This window comes from Neomonachus schauinslandi, chromosome 2 (assembly GCF_002201575.2).
Source record: "Neomonachus schauinslandi chromosome 2, ASM220157v2, whole genome shotgun sequence".
Lineage (NCBI taxonomy): Eukaryota > Metazoa > Chordata > Mammalia > Carnivora > Phocidae > Neomonachus > Neomonachus schauinslandi.
In genome coordinates, this window is record NC_058404.1 from 232,387 (window position 1) to 250,183 (window position 17,797).

The 17,797-nt window shown below is 39.4% G+C and overlaps 1 protein-coding gene across 1 annotated transcript; it reads right to left on the minus strand.

The window, feature by feature from the left end:
* Nucleotides 1-2,026: 2,026 nt before the first annotated feature.
* On the minus strand, nucleotides 2,027-2,550 carry LOC110584241 (cytochrome c oxidase subunit 7C, mitochondrial-like). The gene is made up of 2 exons (XM_044911498.1): nucleotides 2,355-2,550; nucleotides 2,027-2,156 (listed from the first exon to the last, which is right to left on the minus strand). The coding sequence occupies exon 1, from the start codon at nucleotides 2,548-2,550 to the stop codon at nucleotides 2,359-2,361; it is 192 nt and encodes a 63-aa protein (XP_044767433.1). The 3' UTR covers nucleotides 2,027-2,156; nucleotides 2,355-2,358.
* Nucleotides 2,551-17,797: the final 15,247 nt, after the last annotated feature.

Sequence of the window (17,797 nt, forward strand, 5' to 3'; positions counted from 1 at the left end):
ACCTTTTGGAAGATTTTATTTATTTGAGAGGGAGAGAGATAGATTTTTAAAAAGATTTTATTTATTTATTTGAGAGAGAAAGGGAGTTTCTTCTGTTTTTTAAAACTTGTAAGCAGATGATCTTTTTTTTTTTATAATTTATTAACTTTGAAACTACTTTTTTATTGAGGTATAATTGACATGTAACATCATATTAGTTTCAGGTGTATAATGTAATGATTTAATATTTTTGTACATTGCAAAGTGATTTCCACAATAAGTCTGGTCCCTAAGTCTAGGGACATCTGTCCCTATACATAGTTATAATCTTTTTCTTATAATGAGAATTTTAAGATCTATGCTCCTAGCAAATTTCAAACATACAATACAGTATTATTATACCAATGCTGTACATTGCATCCCCATGACTTTATTTTATACCTGGAAATTTGTACCTGTAGACCCTCTTCACCCATTTCACCTACCATTACCCCCCCCCCCACAAACAACCAGCCCCCCACGTCTGGCAACCACCAATCTGTTCTCTGTAGCTATGAGTTTGGGGTTTTTTCTCTTTTTCTTTTTTTAGATTCCACATATAAATGTGGCCATATGGTATTTGTCTTTCTTTGACTTATTTCACTTAGCATAATGTTCTCAAGGTCCATCAGTGTTGTTGCAAATGGCAAAATTTCCTTCATGTTATGGCTAAATAACATTCCTGTGTGTGTGTAAAGTATTCTCTTTATCCATGCATCCACTGATGGACACTTAGGTTGTTTTCCTATCAAGGCTGTTGTTAATCATGCTGCAGGGAACATGGGGTGAGACTCCTTTTGAGTTGGTGTTTTCATTTTCTTCAGGTAAATACCCATAAGTTGAAATTGCTGGGTCATATAGTAGCCCTATTTTAATTTTTTGAAGAACCTCCATACTATTTCCCACAGTGGCTGCACCAGTTTAAAATCCCACCAGCAGTGTGCAAAGGTTCCCTTTCCTCCACGTCCTCACCAACACTTAGTTCTTGTCTTTTTGATATTTGTCATTCTCCAGGTGTGAAGTGATATCTTGTCATGGCTTTGATTTGTATTTTTCTGGTGATGAGTGATGTTGAGCACCTTTTTTTTTATGTACCTGTTGTCCATCTGTATGTCTTCTTTGGAAAATGTCTATTTAGATCCTCTGCCCTTTTAACAAATTTTATCACAGTATCACTGCTATACAATGTTCTATTAGCTTCAGATGTACGATTCTGTACACTGTGCAGTGCTCACCATAATTGCGTGGTTCCCATCTGTCACCGTACAGCACTATTACCTTATTGACTATGTCCTGTGCTCTGCCTGTTTTTAAATCAGATTGTTTGGTTTCTTTGCTAATGGGTTGCATGACTTCTTTATACATTTTGGATATTACCCCATATCAGATACATGGTTTAAAAAATATCTTCTCCCATTCAGTAAGCTTCCTTCTTATTTTGTGATGGTTTTCTTTGCGGTGCTGAAGCTTTTTTATTTTTGCCTTTGTTGCCTTAGCTTTTAGTGTCAAGTCTAGAAATCATCACCAAGACCTCTGTCAAGTAGTTTGGTGCTTATGTTGTCTTCGAGGAGTTTTACGGTTTTAGGTCCTACATTCAGGTAATTTGTCTTCAGGTAATTTTTGTATTTGGTGTAAGATCCAATTCTCCCAGAACCCTTTATTGAAGAGACTGTCCTTTCCCCAGTGCATATTCTAGGCTCCTTTGTTATAAATTACTTGACCTTATATGTGTGGGTTTATTTCTGAGCTCTCTACTCTGTTCCATTGATCCACGTTTCTGTGTTTATGCCAATATCCTACTTTTTTTTTCAAGTTTGCATTTTTAATAACATAAATTACCAACAAGGTCTTGACCTAGTAATCAAAAATTAAATAAAGCCTCAAAATCTAAAAACAAGAAACAGACTAAATCACACACTAATCTGACCAAACAAACTAATCCTGGAATATTTCCCAAATAAAAAAGTAAGTACAATTATTACATTCCATGTTTCAGAGAAGAGGCATTAAGGATTCATGCCATAAGTTTATTTACAAACATATTGAGTATGTTGAAATCAAGAGTTTGATCCATTTTTCAAAGAGACTGCACCTCTTAAAATGTTCTTTTCACATCTGTTTGATGGGTTAATTAAAACATCCTTACTTCTTTTTTTTTTTTAAGATTTTATTTATTTATTTGACAGAGAGAGACACAAGCAGGGGGAGGGGAGAGGGAGAAGCAGGCTTCCCGCGGAGCAGGGAGCCCGATGTGGGGTTCGATCCCAGGACCCTGAGATCATGACCTGAGCCGAAGGCAGATGCTTAACGACTGAGCCACCCAGGCACCCTAGAACATCCTTACTTCTTAAGCAGCTGATGTCTTGCTATAAAAAAAGGTGCAGCAAATCCAGATCCAAAGTACAAAGTCATCATAAGTAGTAATCGCCACTTGTTTTCCACTGAAAATGGCAAATTCTTCCCTGGGCCCTCCTCATAGTGGCTCCTACGGACCACAGAGCTTGTGAGCCTCCAGATGCTCTGTCCCAACATGGCGCCGTTGGAAGTTCTTCGAAAGGGGCAGAGCCCTGAGACCATAGAAATGACAGCACCACCAAGTCTCCTCTTCTCACGACCTTGTTCCTTGGTGTGTGTCAATATCATACTGTTTTGATAGCTATAGATTTGTAATACAGTTTGAAATCAGGGACCAGGATGCTGCCATCTTCTTTTTAAGATTGCTTTGGGTATTCAGGGTCTTTTGTGGTTCCATATAAATGTTAGGATTGTTTGTCCTATTTCTGTGAGAAAAGCCATGGAATTCTGATAGGGATTGCTCTGAACCCATAGATTTTTTGGGGTAGAATGGACATCTTAACAATATTAAGTTTTCCAATCCCTGAGCACAGTATGTCTTTCTATTTATTTGCATTTTCTTTGGTTTCCTTTATGAATGTCTTATAGTTTTCAGTGTACAAGTGTTTACCTACTTGGTCACTTTATTCCCATGTATTTTATTCTTTTTGATGCAATTTAAAATGGGATTGTTTCTTTATTCAACTTTCTGATGGTTCATTTTTAGTGTGTCAAAACACAACAGATTTTTGTATATTGATTTTATATCCTGCAACGTTGCTGAATTTATTAGTGCTGATGGCTTTTTGATGGAGTTTTTGGATTTTCTGTATATAATATCATGTCATCTGAAAATACTGACAGTTTTGCTTCTTCCTTTCTGATTTAGATTCCTTTGATTTCTTTTTCTTGCCTAATTGCTCTGGCTAGGACTTCCAATACTATATTGAATAAAAATGGTGAGAAAAGGCATCCTTGTCTTCTTCCTAATCTTAAAAGAAAAGCTTTTAGCTTTTCACTTTTGAATGTGATGCTAGCTGTGGGCTTGTCATATATGGCCTTTTTTTTTTTTTTAAAGATTTTATTTATTTATCTGACAGAGAGAGAGAGAGAACAAGTAGGCAGAGAGACAGGCAGAGGGAGAGGGAGAAGCAGGCTGCCCTCTGAGCAGGGAGCCCGATGTGGGGCTCGATCCCAGGACCCTGGGATCATGACCTGAGCTGAAGGCAGACGCTTAACCGGCTAAGCCACCCAGGCGCCCCTGTATGGCCTTTTTTATATTGAGGTATGCTCCCTCTCTGCCTACTTTGTTTAAAGTTTTTAACATAAATGGATGTGGAATTTTGTCAAATGATTTTTCTGCATCTATTGAGATGATTATAGATATTTATACTTCATTTTGTTAATGTGGTGTGTCATATTGATGGATTTGTGGATGTTGAACCATCTTTCCATCCCTAGGATAAAACCCACTTGATCATGGCATATGGTCCTTTTAATGTATTGTTTAATACAATTTGCTAATATATTGTTGAGGATTTTTGCATCTATGTTTGTCAGGGATACTGGCCTGTAATTTTCTTGTGGTGTGCCTGTCTGGCTTTGCCATCAAGGTAATGCTGGAGTTCTAAAATAAGTTTGGAAGTGTTTCTTCTTTTTCCACCAGGACTATTGACTTAGGCAACCTTGTTTTGTAGAAGTTCTCCAAAAGAAATGTTTCAAAATTCAAACTTGTAAATATAAATAGAATTTCTTTCTGTAGCCAAAGCATGCTTTGCCTTTGTATTTATAGCCAGACATCTTTTAAAATTAAAATAATTATTTTATTATAATATTTTTACAATTTAAAAAATCTTTTTGAGATTCACCTTCAGAAAGTAAAAAAATAATAATAACAAAATCATTCTCTACTAGAAGAGAACTCCTTTTTTTTTTTTTATTAACGTATAATGTATTATTTGTTTCAGGGGTACAGGTCTGTGATTCATCAGTCTTACACAATTCACAGCACTCACCATAGCACATACCCTCTCCAATGTCCACCACCAACCACCCAATCCCTCCAAACCCCCTCCCCTCCAGCAACTGTTAGTTTGTTTCCTGAGATTAAGAGTCTCTTATGGTTTGTCTCCCTCTCTGGTTTCATCTTGTTTCATTTTCCCCTACCTTCCCCTATGATCCTCTGTCTTGTTTCTCAAATTCCTCATATCAGTGAGATCATGCGATAATTGTCTTTCTCTGATTGACTTATTTCGCTCAGCCTAATACCCTCTAGTTCCATCCACGTCATTGCAAATGACAAGATTTCATTCCTTTTGATGGCTGCATAATATTCCATTGTATATATATACCACTTCTTCTTTATCCATTCATCTGTCGATGGACATCTGGACTTTTCCCATAGTTTGGCTATTGCGGACATTGCTGCCATAAACATTGGGGTGCATGTGCCCCTTCGGATCACTACATTTGTATCTTTGGGGTAAATACCCAGGAGTGCAATTGCTGGGTCACAGGGTAGCTCTATTTTCAACTTTTTGAAGAACCTCCATACTGTTTTCCAGAGTGGTTGCACCAGCTTGCATTCCCACCAACAGTGTAGGAGGGTTCCCCTTTTTCCACATCCTCTCCATCTGTCGTTTCCTGACTTGTTAATTTTAGCCATTCTGACTGGTGTGAGGTGGTATCTCATTGACATTTTGATTTGGATTTCCCTAATGCCGAGCGATGTTGAGCACTTTTTCTTGTGTCTGTTGGCCATTTGGATGTCTTCTTTGCAGAAATGTCTGTTCATGTCTTCTGCCCATTTCTTGATTGGATTATTTGTGTTGAGTTTGATAAGTTCTTTATACATTTCGGATATTAGCCCTTTATCTGATATGTCATTTGAGTTTGATAAGTTCTTTATACATTTCGGATATTAGCCCTTTATCTGATATGTCATTTGCAAATATCTTCTCCCATTCTGTCGGTTGTCTTTTGATTTTGTTGGCTGTTTGCTTTGCTGTGCAAAAGTATCTTGATGAAGTCCCAATAGTTCATTTTTGCCCTTGCTTCCATAGCCTTTGGCAATCTGTCTAAGAAGAAGTTCCTGTAGCTGAGGTTGAAGAGGTTGCTGCCTGTGTTCGCCTCAAGGATTTTGATGGATTCCTGTCTCACATTGAGGTCTTTCATCCATTTGGAGTCTATTTTTGTGTGTGGTGTAAGGAAATGGTCCAGTTTCATTCTTCTGCATGGGGCTGTCCAATTTTCCCAACACCATTTGTTGAAGAGACTGTCTTTTTTCCATTGGATATTCTTTCCTGCTTTATCAAAGATTAGTTTACCATAGAGTTGAGGGTCCATTTCTGGGCTCTCTATTCTGTTCCATTGATCTATGTGCCTGTTTTTGTGCCAGTACCATACTGTCTTGATGTTGATAGCTTTGTAATAGAGCTGGAAGTCCGGGATTGTGATGCCTCCAGCTTTGCTTTACTTTTTCAACATTCCTCTGGCTATTTGGGGTCTTTTCTGGTTCCATACAAACTTTAGGGTTATTTGTTCCATTTCTTTGAAAAAAGTCGATGGTATTTTGATAGGGATTGCATTAAATGTGTAGATTGCTCTAGGTAGCATAGACATCTTCACAATATTTATTTTTCTAATCCATGAGCATGGAACGTTTTTCCATTTCTGTGTGTCTTCCTCAATTTCTTTCATGAGTATTCTAGAGTTTTCTGAGTACAGATCCTTTGACTCTTTGGTTAGATTTATTCCCAGGTATCTTATGATTTGGGGTGCAATTATAAATGGGATCGACTCCTTAATTTCTCTTTCTTCGGCCTTGTTGTTGGTGTATAGAAATGCAACTGATTTCTGTGCATTGATTTTATATCCTGCCACTTTACTGAATTCCTGTATGAGTTCTAGCAGTTTTGGGGTGGAGTCTTTTGGGTTTTCCACATAAGGTATCATATCATCTGCAAAGAGTGAGAGTTTGACTTCTTTGCTGATTCTGATGCCCTTTATTTCTTTTTGTTGTCTGATTGCTGTGTCTAAGACTTCTAGTATTATGTTGAATAGCAGTGGTGATAGTGGACATCCCTGCCGTGTTCCTGACCTTAGGGGAAAAGATCTCAATTTTTCCCCATTGAGAATGATATTTGCTGTGGGTTTTTCAAGGATGGCTTTTATGATATTGAGGTATGTACCCTCTATCCCTACACTGTGAGGAGTTTTAATCAAGAAAGGATGCTGTACTTTGTCAAATGCTTTTTCTGCATCTATTGAGAGTATCATATGGTTCTTGTTCTTTCTTTTATTAATGTACTGTATCATATTGTTTGATTTGCAGATGTTGAACCAAACTTGCAGCCCAGGAATAAATCCCACTTGGTCATGGTGAATAATCCTTTTAATGTACTGTTGGATCCTACTGGCTAGTATTTTGGTGAGAATTTTTGCACCCATGTTCATCAGGGATACTAGTCCTTTTTGATGGGGTCTTTGTCTGGTTTTGGGATCAAGGTAATGCTGGCCTCATAAAATGAGTTTGGAAGTTTTCCTTCCATTTCTATTTTTTGGAACAGTTTCAGAAGAATAGGTATTAATTCTTCTTTAAATGTTTGGTAGAATTCCTCTGGGAAGCCATCTGGCCCTGGGCTCTTGTTTGTTGGGAGATTTTTGATTACTGCTTCAATTTCCTTGCTAGTTATGGGTCTGTTCTGGTTTTCTATTTCTTCCTGGTTCGGTTTTGGTAGTTGATACATCTCTAGGAATGCATCCATTTCTTCCAGATTGTCTAATTTTCTGGCATATAGTTGCTCATAATATGTTCTTATAATTGTTTATATTTCTTTGGTGTTGGTTGTGATCTCTCCTCTTTCATTCATGATTTTATTTATTTGGGTCATTTCTCTTTTCTTTTTGATAAGTCTGGCCAGGGTTTTGTCAATCTTATTAATTCTCTCAAAGAACCAGCTCCTAGTTTCATTGATCTGTTCTACTGTTCTTTTAGTTTCTATTTCATTGATTTCTGCTCTGATCTTTATTATTTTTCTTCTCCTGCTCGGTTTAGGCTTTACTTGCTGTTCTTTCTCCATCTCCTTTAGGTGAAGGGTTAGGTTGTGTATTTGAGAAAGGCCTGTATTGTTATATACTTTCTTCTTAGGACCACCTTTGCTGCATCCCAAACATTTTGAACAGTTGTGTTTTCATTTTAATTTGTTTCCATGAATTTTTAAAATTCTTTAATTTCCTGGTTGAGCCATTCATTCTTTAGTAGGATGTTTTTAGCCTCCATGTATTTGAGTTCTTTCCAACTTTCCTCTTATGAATGAGTTCTAGTTTCAAAGCATTGTGGTCCAGAAAGATGCAGGGAATGATCCCAATCTTTTGGTACCGGTTGAGACCTGATTTATGACCCAGGATGTGATCTATTCTGGAGAATGTTTCGTGGACACTAGAGAAGAATGTGTATTCTATTGCTTTGGGATAGAATGTTCTGAATATATCTGTGAAGTCCATTTGGTCCAGGGTATCATTTAAAGCCTTTATTTCCTTGTTGATCTTTTGCTTAGATGATCTGTCCATTTCAGTGAGGGGGGTGTTAAAGTCCCCCACTATTATTGTATTGTTGTCAATGTGTTTCTTTACTTTTGTTATTAATTGGCTTATATAATTGGCTGTTTCCATGTTAGGGGCATAGATATTACCATTGTTAGATCTTGTTGTTGGATAAACCCTTTAAGTATGACATAGTGTCCTTTGTCATCTTATTATAGTCTTTGGTTTAAAATCTAATTTGTCTGTTATAAGGATTGCCACCCCAGCTTTCTTTTCATGTCGATTAACATGGTAAATGGTGGGGAGCAAGATGGCGGAGGAGTAGGAGACCTGGATTTCGTCTCCTCTCAGGAATTCAGCTGGATAGGGATCAAACCATTCTGAACACCTACAAACTCAACAGGAGATCGAAGAAAAGAAGAGCAACAACTCTCTCATCAGAAAAGCGACCACTTTCTGGAAGGTAGGACGTGCGGAGAAGTGAATCCGAGGCGATATTCGGGAGGATAGATGGCGGGGGAGGGGCCTCCGTCGGCCGCTTCTGGCAAGTGATAGAGCCGCGGAGCACAAAATCGGAACTTTTAAAAGTCTGTTCCGCTGAGGAACATCACTCTGGTGGCTAAGCGGGGGGTGGAACCCTCCGGGACAGTGTGGTCTCAGGACCCTCGGGGTCACTGAAGGACCGGGGGTGCCTGAGTGTGGCAGAGCTCCCAGGTAACGGAGCAGGGAAGCCGGCTGCAGAGGCGGAGCCCAGGCGCGGGCTCTCAGCTCGGGGTTGCCATAAACCGTGATCCGCGGCACAGTCGGGCCCCTGCTCCTCCAGCAGGGACCCAACAAGCGGCAGATCCGGGGAGACTCACCTTCCTCCCCCGGGAGGAGCCGCACGGGAGTGCACCGCAGGGATCTGCTGGGTTTGGAGACTCCACCCGGGGTCGGGTGCCAGAGATAGAAACGCTTGGTCACAGGCCGGGTGAGCACGGAGTGCGGCCGGAGACCAGGGAGATGGGAGTGACTGATGGCTTTTCTCTGGGGGCTCACTGAGGAGTGGGGCCCCGAGTTCTCGACTCCTCTGGGGCAGAGATTGGGAGGCCGCCATTTTCACTCTCCATCTCCAAAGCTGTACTGAAAGCTCGCAGGGAACAAAAGCTCGGGAGAGCAAACCCGAGCAGATTACTTAGCCGGGAGGGGGCAAGGGCGGGGCAATTCCACCTCCAGCAAAGACATTTGGAAACCATGGCAACAGGGCCCTCCCCAGAAGATCAGCGAGAACAGCCAGCCGAGCCCAAGTTTACCAATCAATAAGAATGGCAGAACTCCAGCGCTAGGGGAATACTGCACATAGAATTCATGGCTTTTTTACCATGATTCTTTAGTCTTTCAAAGTTAATTTTTTTAACTGTCTTTTTTTTTTTTTGAATTTTTCTTTTTCCCTTTTTCAACCAACATCTTATCAATCCCTTTTTTTAAAAAACATTTTTATTTTTCATTTTTAGAGTCATATTCTATCCCTTCATAGTAGTTACCCGTATTTTTGGCATATATATATAAGTTGTTCTCTCTTTAAAATTTTGAGATAGTTTCTTCTAACAGATTAAAATATACCCTAAGTCTCTAGTATATGGTTTTTTCTATTCCCCTGCCTGATCACATTCTCTCCCTTTTTTTTCTTTTTTTAAATCCACTTCTTTCTTTTTTCAAACAACTTCTTATCAATTCCTTTTATAAAATTTTTTATAATTTCCATCTTTACAGTCATATTCCATCCCTTCATCATATCAACCCTTATTTTTGTACATATATAAGTTTTTCTTTCTTTAAAATTTTGGGAGGCACTTTCTTCTAAAAGACCAAAATACACCCCAAATCTAGTGTGTGCCACTGATCTATATACCAGCCTGATCATATTTGATCACATTCTGGTTTTTTGTTGTTGTTGTTGTTTTGTTTTGTTTGTTTTTGTTTGTTTTTGTCTTTATCTTTTTCTTTTTCTTTTTTTTCTTTTTCTTTTTTCTCTCTTTCCGTTTCTTTTTCCACTGCTTCAGGTCTTTTCTGATTTGTTTAGAGTATATTTTCTGGGGATGTTGTTACCCTGTTAGCATTTTGTTCTCTCATTAATCTATTCTCTTCTGGACAAAATGACAAGACAGAAAAAATCACCTCAACAAAAAGAACAAGAGGTAGTACCGACTGCCAGGGACCTACTCAGTATGGACATTAGTACGATGTCAGATCTAGAGTTCAGAATCATCACTTTAAAGATACTAGCTGGGCTTGAAAAAAATATGGAAGTTATTAGAGAAACCCTTTCTGGAGAAGTAAAAGAACAAAAATCTAACCAAGTTGAAATCTAAAAGGCTATTAATGAGGTGCAATCAAAAATGAGGGCACTAACTGCTAGGATAAATGAGGCAGAAGAGAGAATCAGTAATATAGAAGACCAAATGATGGAAAATAAAGAAGCTGAGAAAAAGAGAGATAAACAACTACTGGATCATGAGGGCAGAATTCGAGAGATAAGTGATACCATAAGATGAAACAACATTAGAATAATTGGGATCCCAGAAGAAGAAGAAAGAGAGAGAGGGGCAGAACGTATAATGGAGCAAATTATAGCAGAGAACTTCCCTAATTTGGGGAAGGAAACAGGCATCAAAATCCAGGAAGCACAGAGAACCCCCCTCAAAATCAATAAAAATAGGTCAACACCCCGACATCTAATAGTAAAACTTACGAGTCTCATAGACAAAGAGAAAATCTTGAAAGCAGCTTGGGAGAAGAGATATGTAACCTACAATGGTAGAAACATTAGATTGGCAACAGATCGATCCACAGAGACCTGGCAGGCCAGAAAGGACTGGCAGGATATATTCAGAGCACTAAATGAGAAAAATATGCAGCCAAGAATACTATATCCAGCTAGGCTGTCATTGAAAATTGAAGGAGAGATAAAAAGCTTCCAGGACAAACAAAAACTAAAGGAATTTGCAAACACAAAACCAGCCCTACAAGAAATATTGAAAGGGGTCCTCTAAGCAAAGAGAGACCCTAAAAGCAACATAGACCAGAAAGGAACACAGACAATATACGGTAACAGTCACCTTACAGGCAATACAATGGCACTAAATTCCTATCTTTCAATAGTTACCCTGAATGTAAATGGGCTCAATGCCCCAATCAGAAGACACAGGGTATCAGATTGGATAAAAAAAATAAGACCCATCGATATGCTGTCTGCAAGAGACTCATTTTAGAACCAAAGACACCCCTAGATTGAAAGTGAGGGGGTCGAAAACCATTTACCATGCTAATGGACACCAAAAGAAAGCTGGGGTGGCAATCCTTATGTCACACAAATTAGATTTTAAACCAAAGACTGTAATAAGAGATGAGGAAGGACATTATATCCTACTTAAAGGGTCTATCCAACAAGAAGATCTAACAAATGTAAATATCTATGCCCCTAACATGGGAGCAGCCAATTATATAAGGCAATTAATAACAAAAGCAAAGAAACACATCAACAACAATATAATAAAAGTGGGGGACTTTAACAACCCCCTCACTGAAATGGACAGATCGTCTAAGCAAAAGATCAACAAGGAAATAAAGACTTTAAATGACACACTGGACCAAATGGACTTCACAGACATATTCAGAACATTCCACCCCAAAGCAATGGAATACACATTCTTCTCTAGTGCCCATGGAACATTCTCCAGAATAGATCACATCCTAGGTCATAAATCAGGTCTCAACCGGTACCAAAAGATTGGGATCATTCCCTGCCTATTTTCAGACCACAGTGCTTTGAAACTAGAACTCAATCACAAGAGGAAAGTCGGAAAGAACTCAAATACATGGAGGCTAAAGAGCATCCTTCTGAAGAATGAATGGGTCAACCAGGAAATTAAAGAAGAATTAAAAAAATACATGGAAACCAATGAAAATGAAAACACAACTATTCAAAACCTTTGGGATGCAGCAAAGGCAGTCCTAAGAGGAAAGTATATAGCCTTTCTCAAGAAACAAGAAAGGTCTCAAGTATACAACCTAACCTTCCACCTAAAGGAGCTGGAGAAAGAACAGCAAATAAAGCCTAAACCCAGCAGGAGAAGAGAAATAATAAACATCAGAGCAGAAATCAATGAAATAGAAACTAAAAGAACAGTAGAACAGATGAATGAAACTAGGAGCTGGTTTTTTGAAAGAATTAATAAGATTGATAAACCCCTGGCCAGACTTATCAAAAAGAAAAGAGAAATGACCCAAATCAACAAAATCATGAATGAAAGAGGAGAGATCACAACCAACACCGAAGAAATACAAACAATTATAAGAACATATTATGAGCATGTATCAACTACCAAAACTGAAGCAGGAAGAAATAGAAAACCTGAACAGACCTATAACCACTAAGGAAATTGAAGCAGTCATCAAAAATCTCCCAAAAAACAAAAGCCCAGGGCCAGATGGCTTCCCAGGGGAATTCTACCAAACATTTCAAGAAGGATTAATACCTATTCTTCTGAAACTGTTCCAAAAAATAGAAATGGAAGGAAAACTTCCAAACTCATTTTATGAGGCCAGCATTACCTTGATCCCAAAACCAGACAAAGACCCCATCAAAAAGGAGAATTACAGACCAATATCCCTGATGAACATGGATGCAAAAATTCTCACCAAAATACTAGCCAATAGGATCCAACAGTACATTAAAAGGATTATTCACCACGACCAAGTGGGATTTATCCCTGGGCTGCAAGGTTGGTTCAACATCCGCAAATCAATCAACGTGATACAATACATTAACAAAAGAAAGAACAAGAATCATATGAGCCTCTCAATAGATGCAGAAAAAGCTTTTGACAAAGTACAGCATCCTTTCTTGATCAAAACTCTTCAGAGTATAGGCATAGAGGGTACATACCTCAATATCATAAAAGCCATCTATGAAAAACCTACGGCGAATATCATTCTCAATGGGGAAAAACTGAGACCTTTTCCCCTAAGGTCAGGAACACGGCAGGGATGTCCACTATCACCACTGCTATTCAACATAGTAGTGGAAGTCCTAGCCACAGCAATCAGACAACAAAAAGAAATCAAAGGCATCCAAATCGGCAAAGAAGAAGTCAAACTCTCACTCTTTGCAGATGATATGATACTTTATGTGGAAAACCCCAAAGACTCCACCGTAAAACTGCTAGAACTCATGCAGGAATTCAGTCAAGTGGCAGGTTATAAAATCAATGCACAGAAGTCAGTGGCATTCCTATACACCAACAACAAGACCGAAGAAAGAGAAATTAAGGAGTCGATCCCATTTACAATTGCACCCAAAACCATAAGATACCTAGGAATCAATCTAACCAAAGAGGCAAAGGATCTGTACTCAGAAAACTATAAAATACTCATGAAAGAAATTGAGGAAGACACAAAGAAATGGAAAAACGTTCCATGCTCATGGATTGGAAGAACAAATATTGTGAAGATGTCAATGCTACCTAGAGCAATCTACACATTCAATGCAATCCCCATCAAAATACCATCCACTTTTTTCAAAGAAATGGAACAAATAATCCTAAAATTTGTATGGAACCAGAAAAGACCCTGCATAGCCAGAGGAATGTTGAAAAAGAAAAGCAAAGCTGGTGGCATCACAATTCCGGACTTCCAGCTCTATTACAAAGCTGTCATCATCAAGACAGTATGGTGCTGGCACAAAAACAGGCACATAGATCAATGGAAGAGAATAGAGAGCCCAGAAATGGACCCTCAACTCTATGGTCAACTCATCTTTGACAAAGCAGGAAAGAATGTCCAATGGGAAAAAGACAGTCTCTTCAACAAATGGTGTTGGGAAAATTGGATAGCCACATGCAGAAGAATGAAACTGGACCATTTCCTTACACCACACACAAAAATAGACTCCAAATGGTTGAAAGACCTCAATGTGAGACAGGAGTCCATCAAAATCCTAAAGGAGAACACAGGCAGCAACCTCTACGACCTCAGCCGCACCAACTTCTTCCTAGAAACATCGCCAAAGGCAAGGGAAGCAAGGGCAAGAATGAACTATTGGGACTTCATCAAGATAAAAAGCTTTTGCAAAGCAAAGGAAACAGTCAACAAAACCAAAAGACAATCGACAGAATGGGAGAAGATATTTGCAAATGACATATCAGATAAAGGGCTAGTATCCAAAATCTATAAAGAACTCATCAAACTCAACCCCCAAAGAACAAAGAATCCCATCAAGAAATGGGCAGAAGACATGAACAGACATTTTTCCAAAGAAGACATCCAAATGGCCAACAGACACATGAAAAAGTGCTCATCGCTCGGCATCAGGGAAATCCAAATCAAAACCTCAATGAGATACCACCTCACACCAGTCAGAATGGCTAAAATTAACAAGTCAGGAAATGACAGATGTTGGTGGGGATGCGGAGAAAGGGGAACCCTCCTACACTGTTGGTGGGAATGCAAGCTGGTGCAGCCACTCTGGAAAACAGTATGGAGGTTCCTCAAAAAGTTGAAAATAGAGCTACCATATGATCCCGCAATTGCACTCCTGGGTATTTACCCCAAAGATACAAAAGTAGGGATCCGAAAGGGTACGTGCACCCCGATGTTTATAGCAGCAATGTCCACAATAGCCAAACTGTGGAAAGAGCCAAGATGTCCATTGACATATGAATGGATAAAGAAGAAGTGGCATATATATAGAATGGAATATTATGCAGCCATCAAAAGGAATGAGATATTGCCATTTGCAACGACGTGGATGGAACTGGAGGGTATTATGTTGAGCGAAATAAGTCAATCAGAGAAAGACATGTATCATATGACCTCACTGATATGAGGAATTCTTAATCGCAGGAAACAAACTGAGGGTTGCTGGAGTGGGGGATGGGGTGACTGGGTGATAGACACTGGGGAGGGTATGTGCTCTGGTAAGCGCTGTGAATTGTGCAAGACTGTTGAATCTCAGATCTGTACCTCTGAAACAAATAATGCAATATATGTTAAGAAAAAAAAAAAGAAGAAGATGAAGGTAGCGGGAGGGGAAGAATGAAGCGGGGGAAATCGGAGGGGTAGACGAACCATGAGAGACGATGGACTCTGAAAAACAAACTGAGGGTTCTAGAGGGGAGGGGGTGGGAGAATGGGTTAGCCTGGTGGTGGGTATTGAGGAGGGCACATTCTGCATGGAGCGCTGGGTGTTATGCACAAACAATGAATCATGGAACACTACATCTAAAACTAATGATGTAATGTATGGGGATTAACATAAGAATAATAAAAAAAAAAACAAAAACAAAAACAAAAAAAAACCCATGGTAAATGGTTTTCCACCCCCTCCCTCAATTTAAATCTGGAGGGGTCTTTGGGTCAAAAATGAGTCTCTTGCAGAGAGCATATCGATGGGTCTTTTTTTTTATTCAATCTGATACCCTGTGTCTTTTGATTGGGGCGTTTAGCCCATTTACATTCAGGGTAACTATTGAAATATATGAATTTAGTACCATTGTATTGCCTGTCAGGTGACTGTTACTGTATATTGTCTGTGTTCCTTTCTGGTCTATGTTACTTTTAGGCTCTCTCTTTGCTTAGAGGACCCCTTTCAAGATTTCTTGTAGAGCTGGTTTCGTGTTTGCAAATTCTTTTAGTTTTCATTTGTCCTGGAAGATTTTATCTCTCCTTCTATTTTCAATGACAGCCTAGCTGGCTATAGTATTCTTGGCTGCATATTTTTCTTGTTTAGTGCTCTGAATATATCATGCCTGTCCTTTCTGGCCTGCCAGGTCTGTGTGGATAGGTCTGTTGCCAATCAAATGTTTCTACCATAGTAGGTTACACACCTCTTGTTCTGAGCTGCTTTCAGGATTTTCTCTTTGTCTCTGAGACTTGTAAGTTGTACTATTAGATGTCGAGGTGTTGACCTATCTTTATTGATTTTGAGGGGGGTTCTCTTTGCCTCCTGGATTTTGATGTCTGTTTCATTCCCCAAATTAGGGAAGTTCTCCACTATAATTTACTCCAATATATCTTCTGCCCCTGTCTCTCTTTCTTCTTCTTCTGGGATCCCAATTTTTCTAATATTGTTTTGTCTTATGGTAACACTTATTTCTCGAATTATGCCCCCATGATCCAGTAGTTGTTTATCTCTCTTTTTCTCAGCTTCTTTATTCTCCATCATTTGGTCTTCTATATCACTAATTCTCTCTCTGCCTCATTTATCCTAGCAGTTAGAGCCTCCATTTTTGATTGCACCTCATTAATAGCCTTTTTGATTTTGACTTGGTTAGATTTCAGTTCTTTTATTTCTCCAGAAAGGGATTCTCTAGTATCTTCTATGCTTTTCTCAAGCCCAGCTAGTACCTTTATAATTGTCATCCTGAACTCTAGTTCCAACATCTTACTAATGTCCGTATTGATTAGGTCCCTGGCAGTCAGTACTGCCTCGTGTTCTTTTTTTTTGAGGTGAGTTTTTCCGTGTTGTCATTTTGTCCAGAGAAGAATAGATGAATGAGAGAACAAAATGTTAAAAGGGTAAGAACAACCCCAGAAAAATATACACTAAACAAATCAAAAGAGACCCAAACATGGCGGGGAAAGAAAAAAAAAAGAATATGATTAGATGTGTTGAATAGAACAGAGCCACACACTAGATTTTGGGTGTATTTTGGTCTGTTAGAAGAAACTGCCTCCCAAAATTTTAATGAAAGAAAACTTATGTATATACAAAAATAAGGCTAAATATGATGAAGGGATTGGATATGACTGTAAAGATGAAAATTAAAAAAGATTTTAAAAAAAGAATTGATAAGATAAGAAGTTAGTTGAAGAAAGAAAGAAAAAATTAAAAAAAAAAAAAGGAGAGAATGTGATCAGGCAGGAGACTAGAACAAAGCCATACACTAGATTTAGTGTATATTTTGGTCTGTTAGAAGAAACTGTATTCCAAAATTTTAAAGAAAGAAAAGCATATATATATTTACAAAAAATAAGGTTAAATACAATGAAGGAACAGAATATGACTGTAAAAATGCAAATTGAAAAAATTTTAAAAAAGGAATTGATAAGATGTTGGTTGAAAAAGGAAAGAAGAAAAATTTTAAAAAAAGAAATAGAAAAAGAAAAAAATAAAGAAAATTTTAAAAATTAACTTTGAAAGACTAAAGAATCATGGTAAAAAAGCCATGAATTCTATGTGCAGTAGTCCCCTAGCGCTGGAGTTCTTCCGTTCTCATTGATCGGTAAACTTGGTCTTGGCTGGCTGTTCTCGCTGATCTTCTGGGGAGGGGCCTGTTGCCGTGGTTTCCAAATGTCTCTGCCGGAGGCCGAATTGCCCTGCCCTTGCCCCCTCCCGGCTAAGTCAGCTGCTCGGGTTTGCTCTCCGGGGCTTTTGTTCCCTGCAAGCTTTCTGTACAGCTTTGGAGGCGGAGAGTGAAAATGGCGGCCTCCCAATCTCTGCCCCGGAGGAGCCGAGAACTCGAGGCCCCGCTCCTCAGTGAACCCCCAGAGAAAAGCCGTCAGTCACTCCCGTCTCCCCCGTCTCCGGCCGCACTCCGTGCTCACCCGGCCTGTGACCGCACATTTCTATCTCTGGCACCCGACCCCGGGTGGAGTCTCCAAACCCAGCAGATCCCTGCGGTGCCCTCCCGCGTGGCTCCTCCCGGGGGAGGAAGGTGAGTCTCCCCGGATCTGCCGCTTGTTGGGTCCCTGCTGGAGTAGCAGGGGCCCGACTGTGCCGCGGATCACGGTTTATGGCAACCCCGAGCTGAGAGCCCGCGCCTGGGCTCCGCCTCTGCAGCTGGCTTCCCCTCTCTGATACCTGGGAGCTCTGCCACACTCAGGCACCCCCGGTCTTTCTGTGACCCCGAGGGTCCTGAGA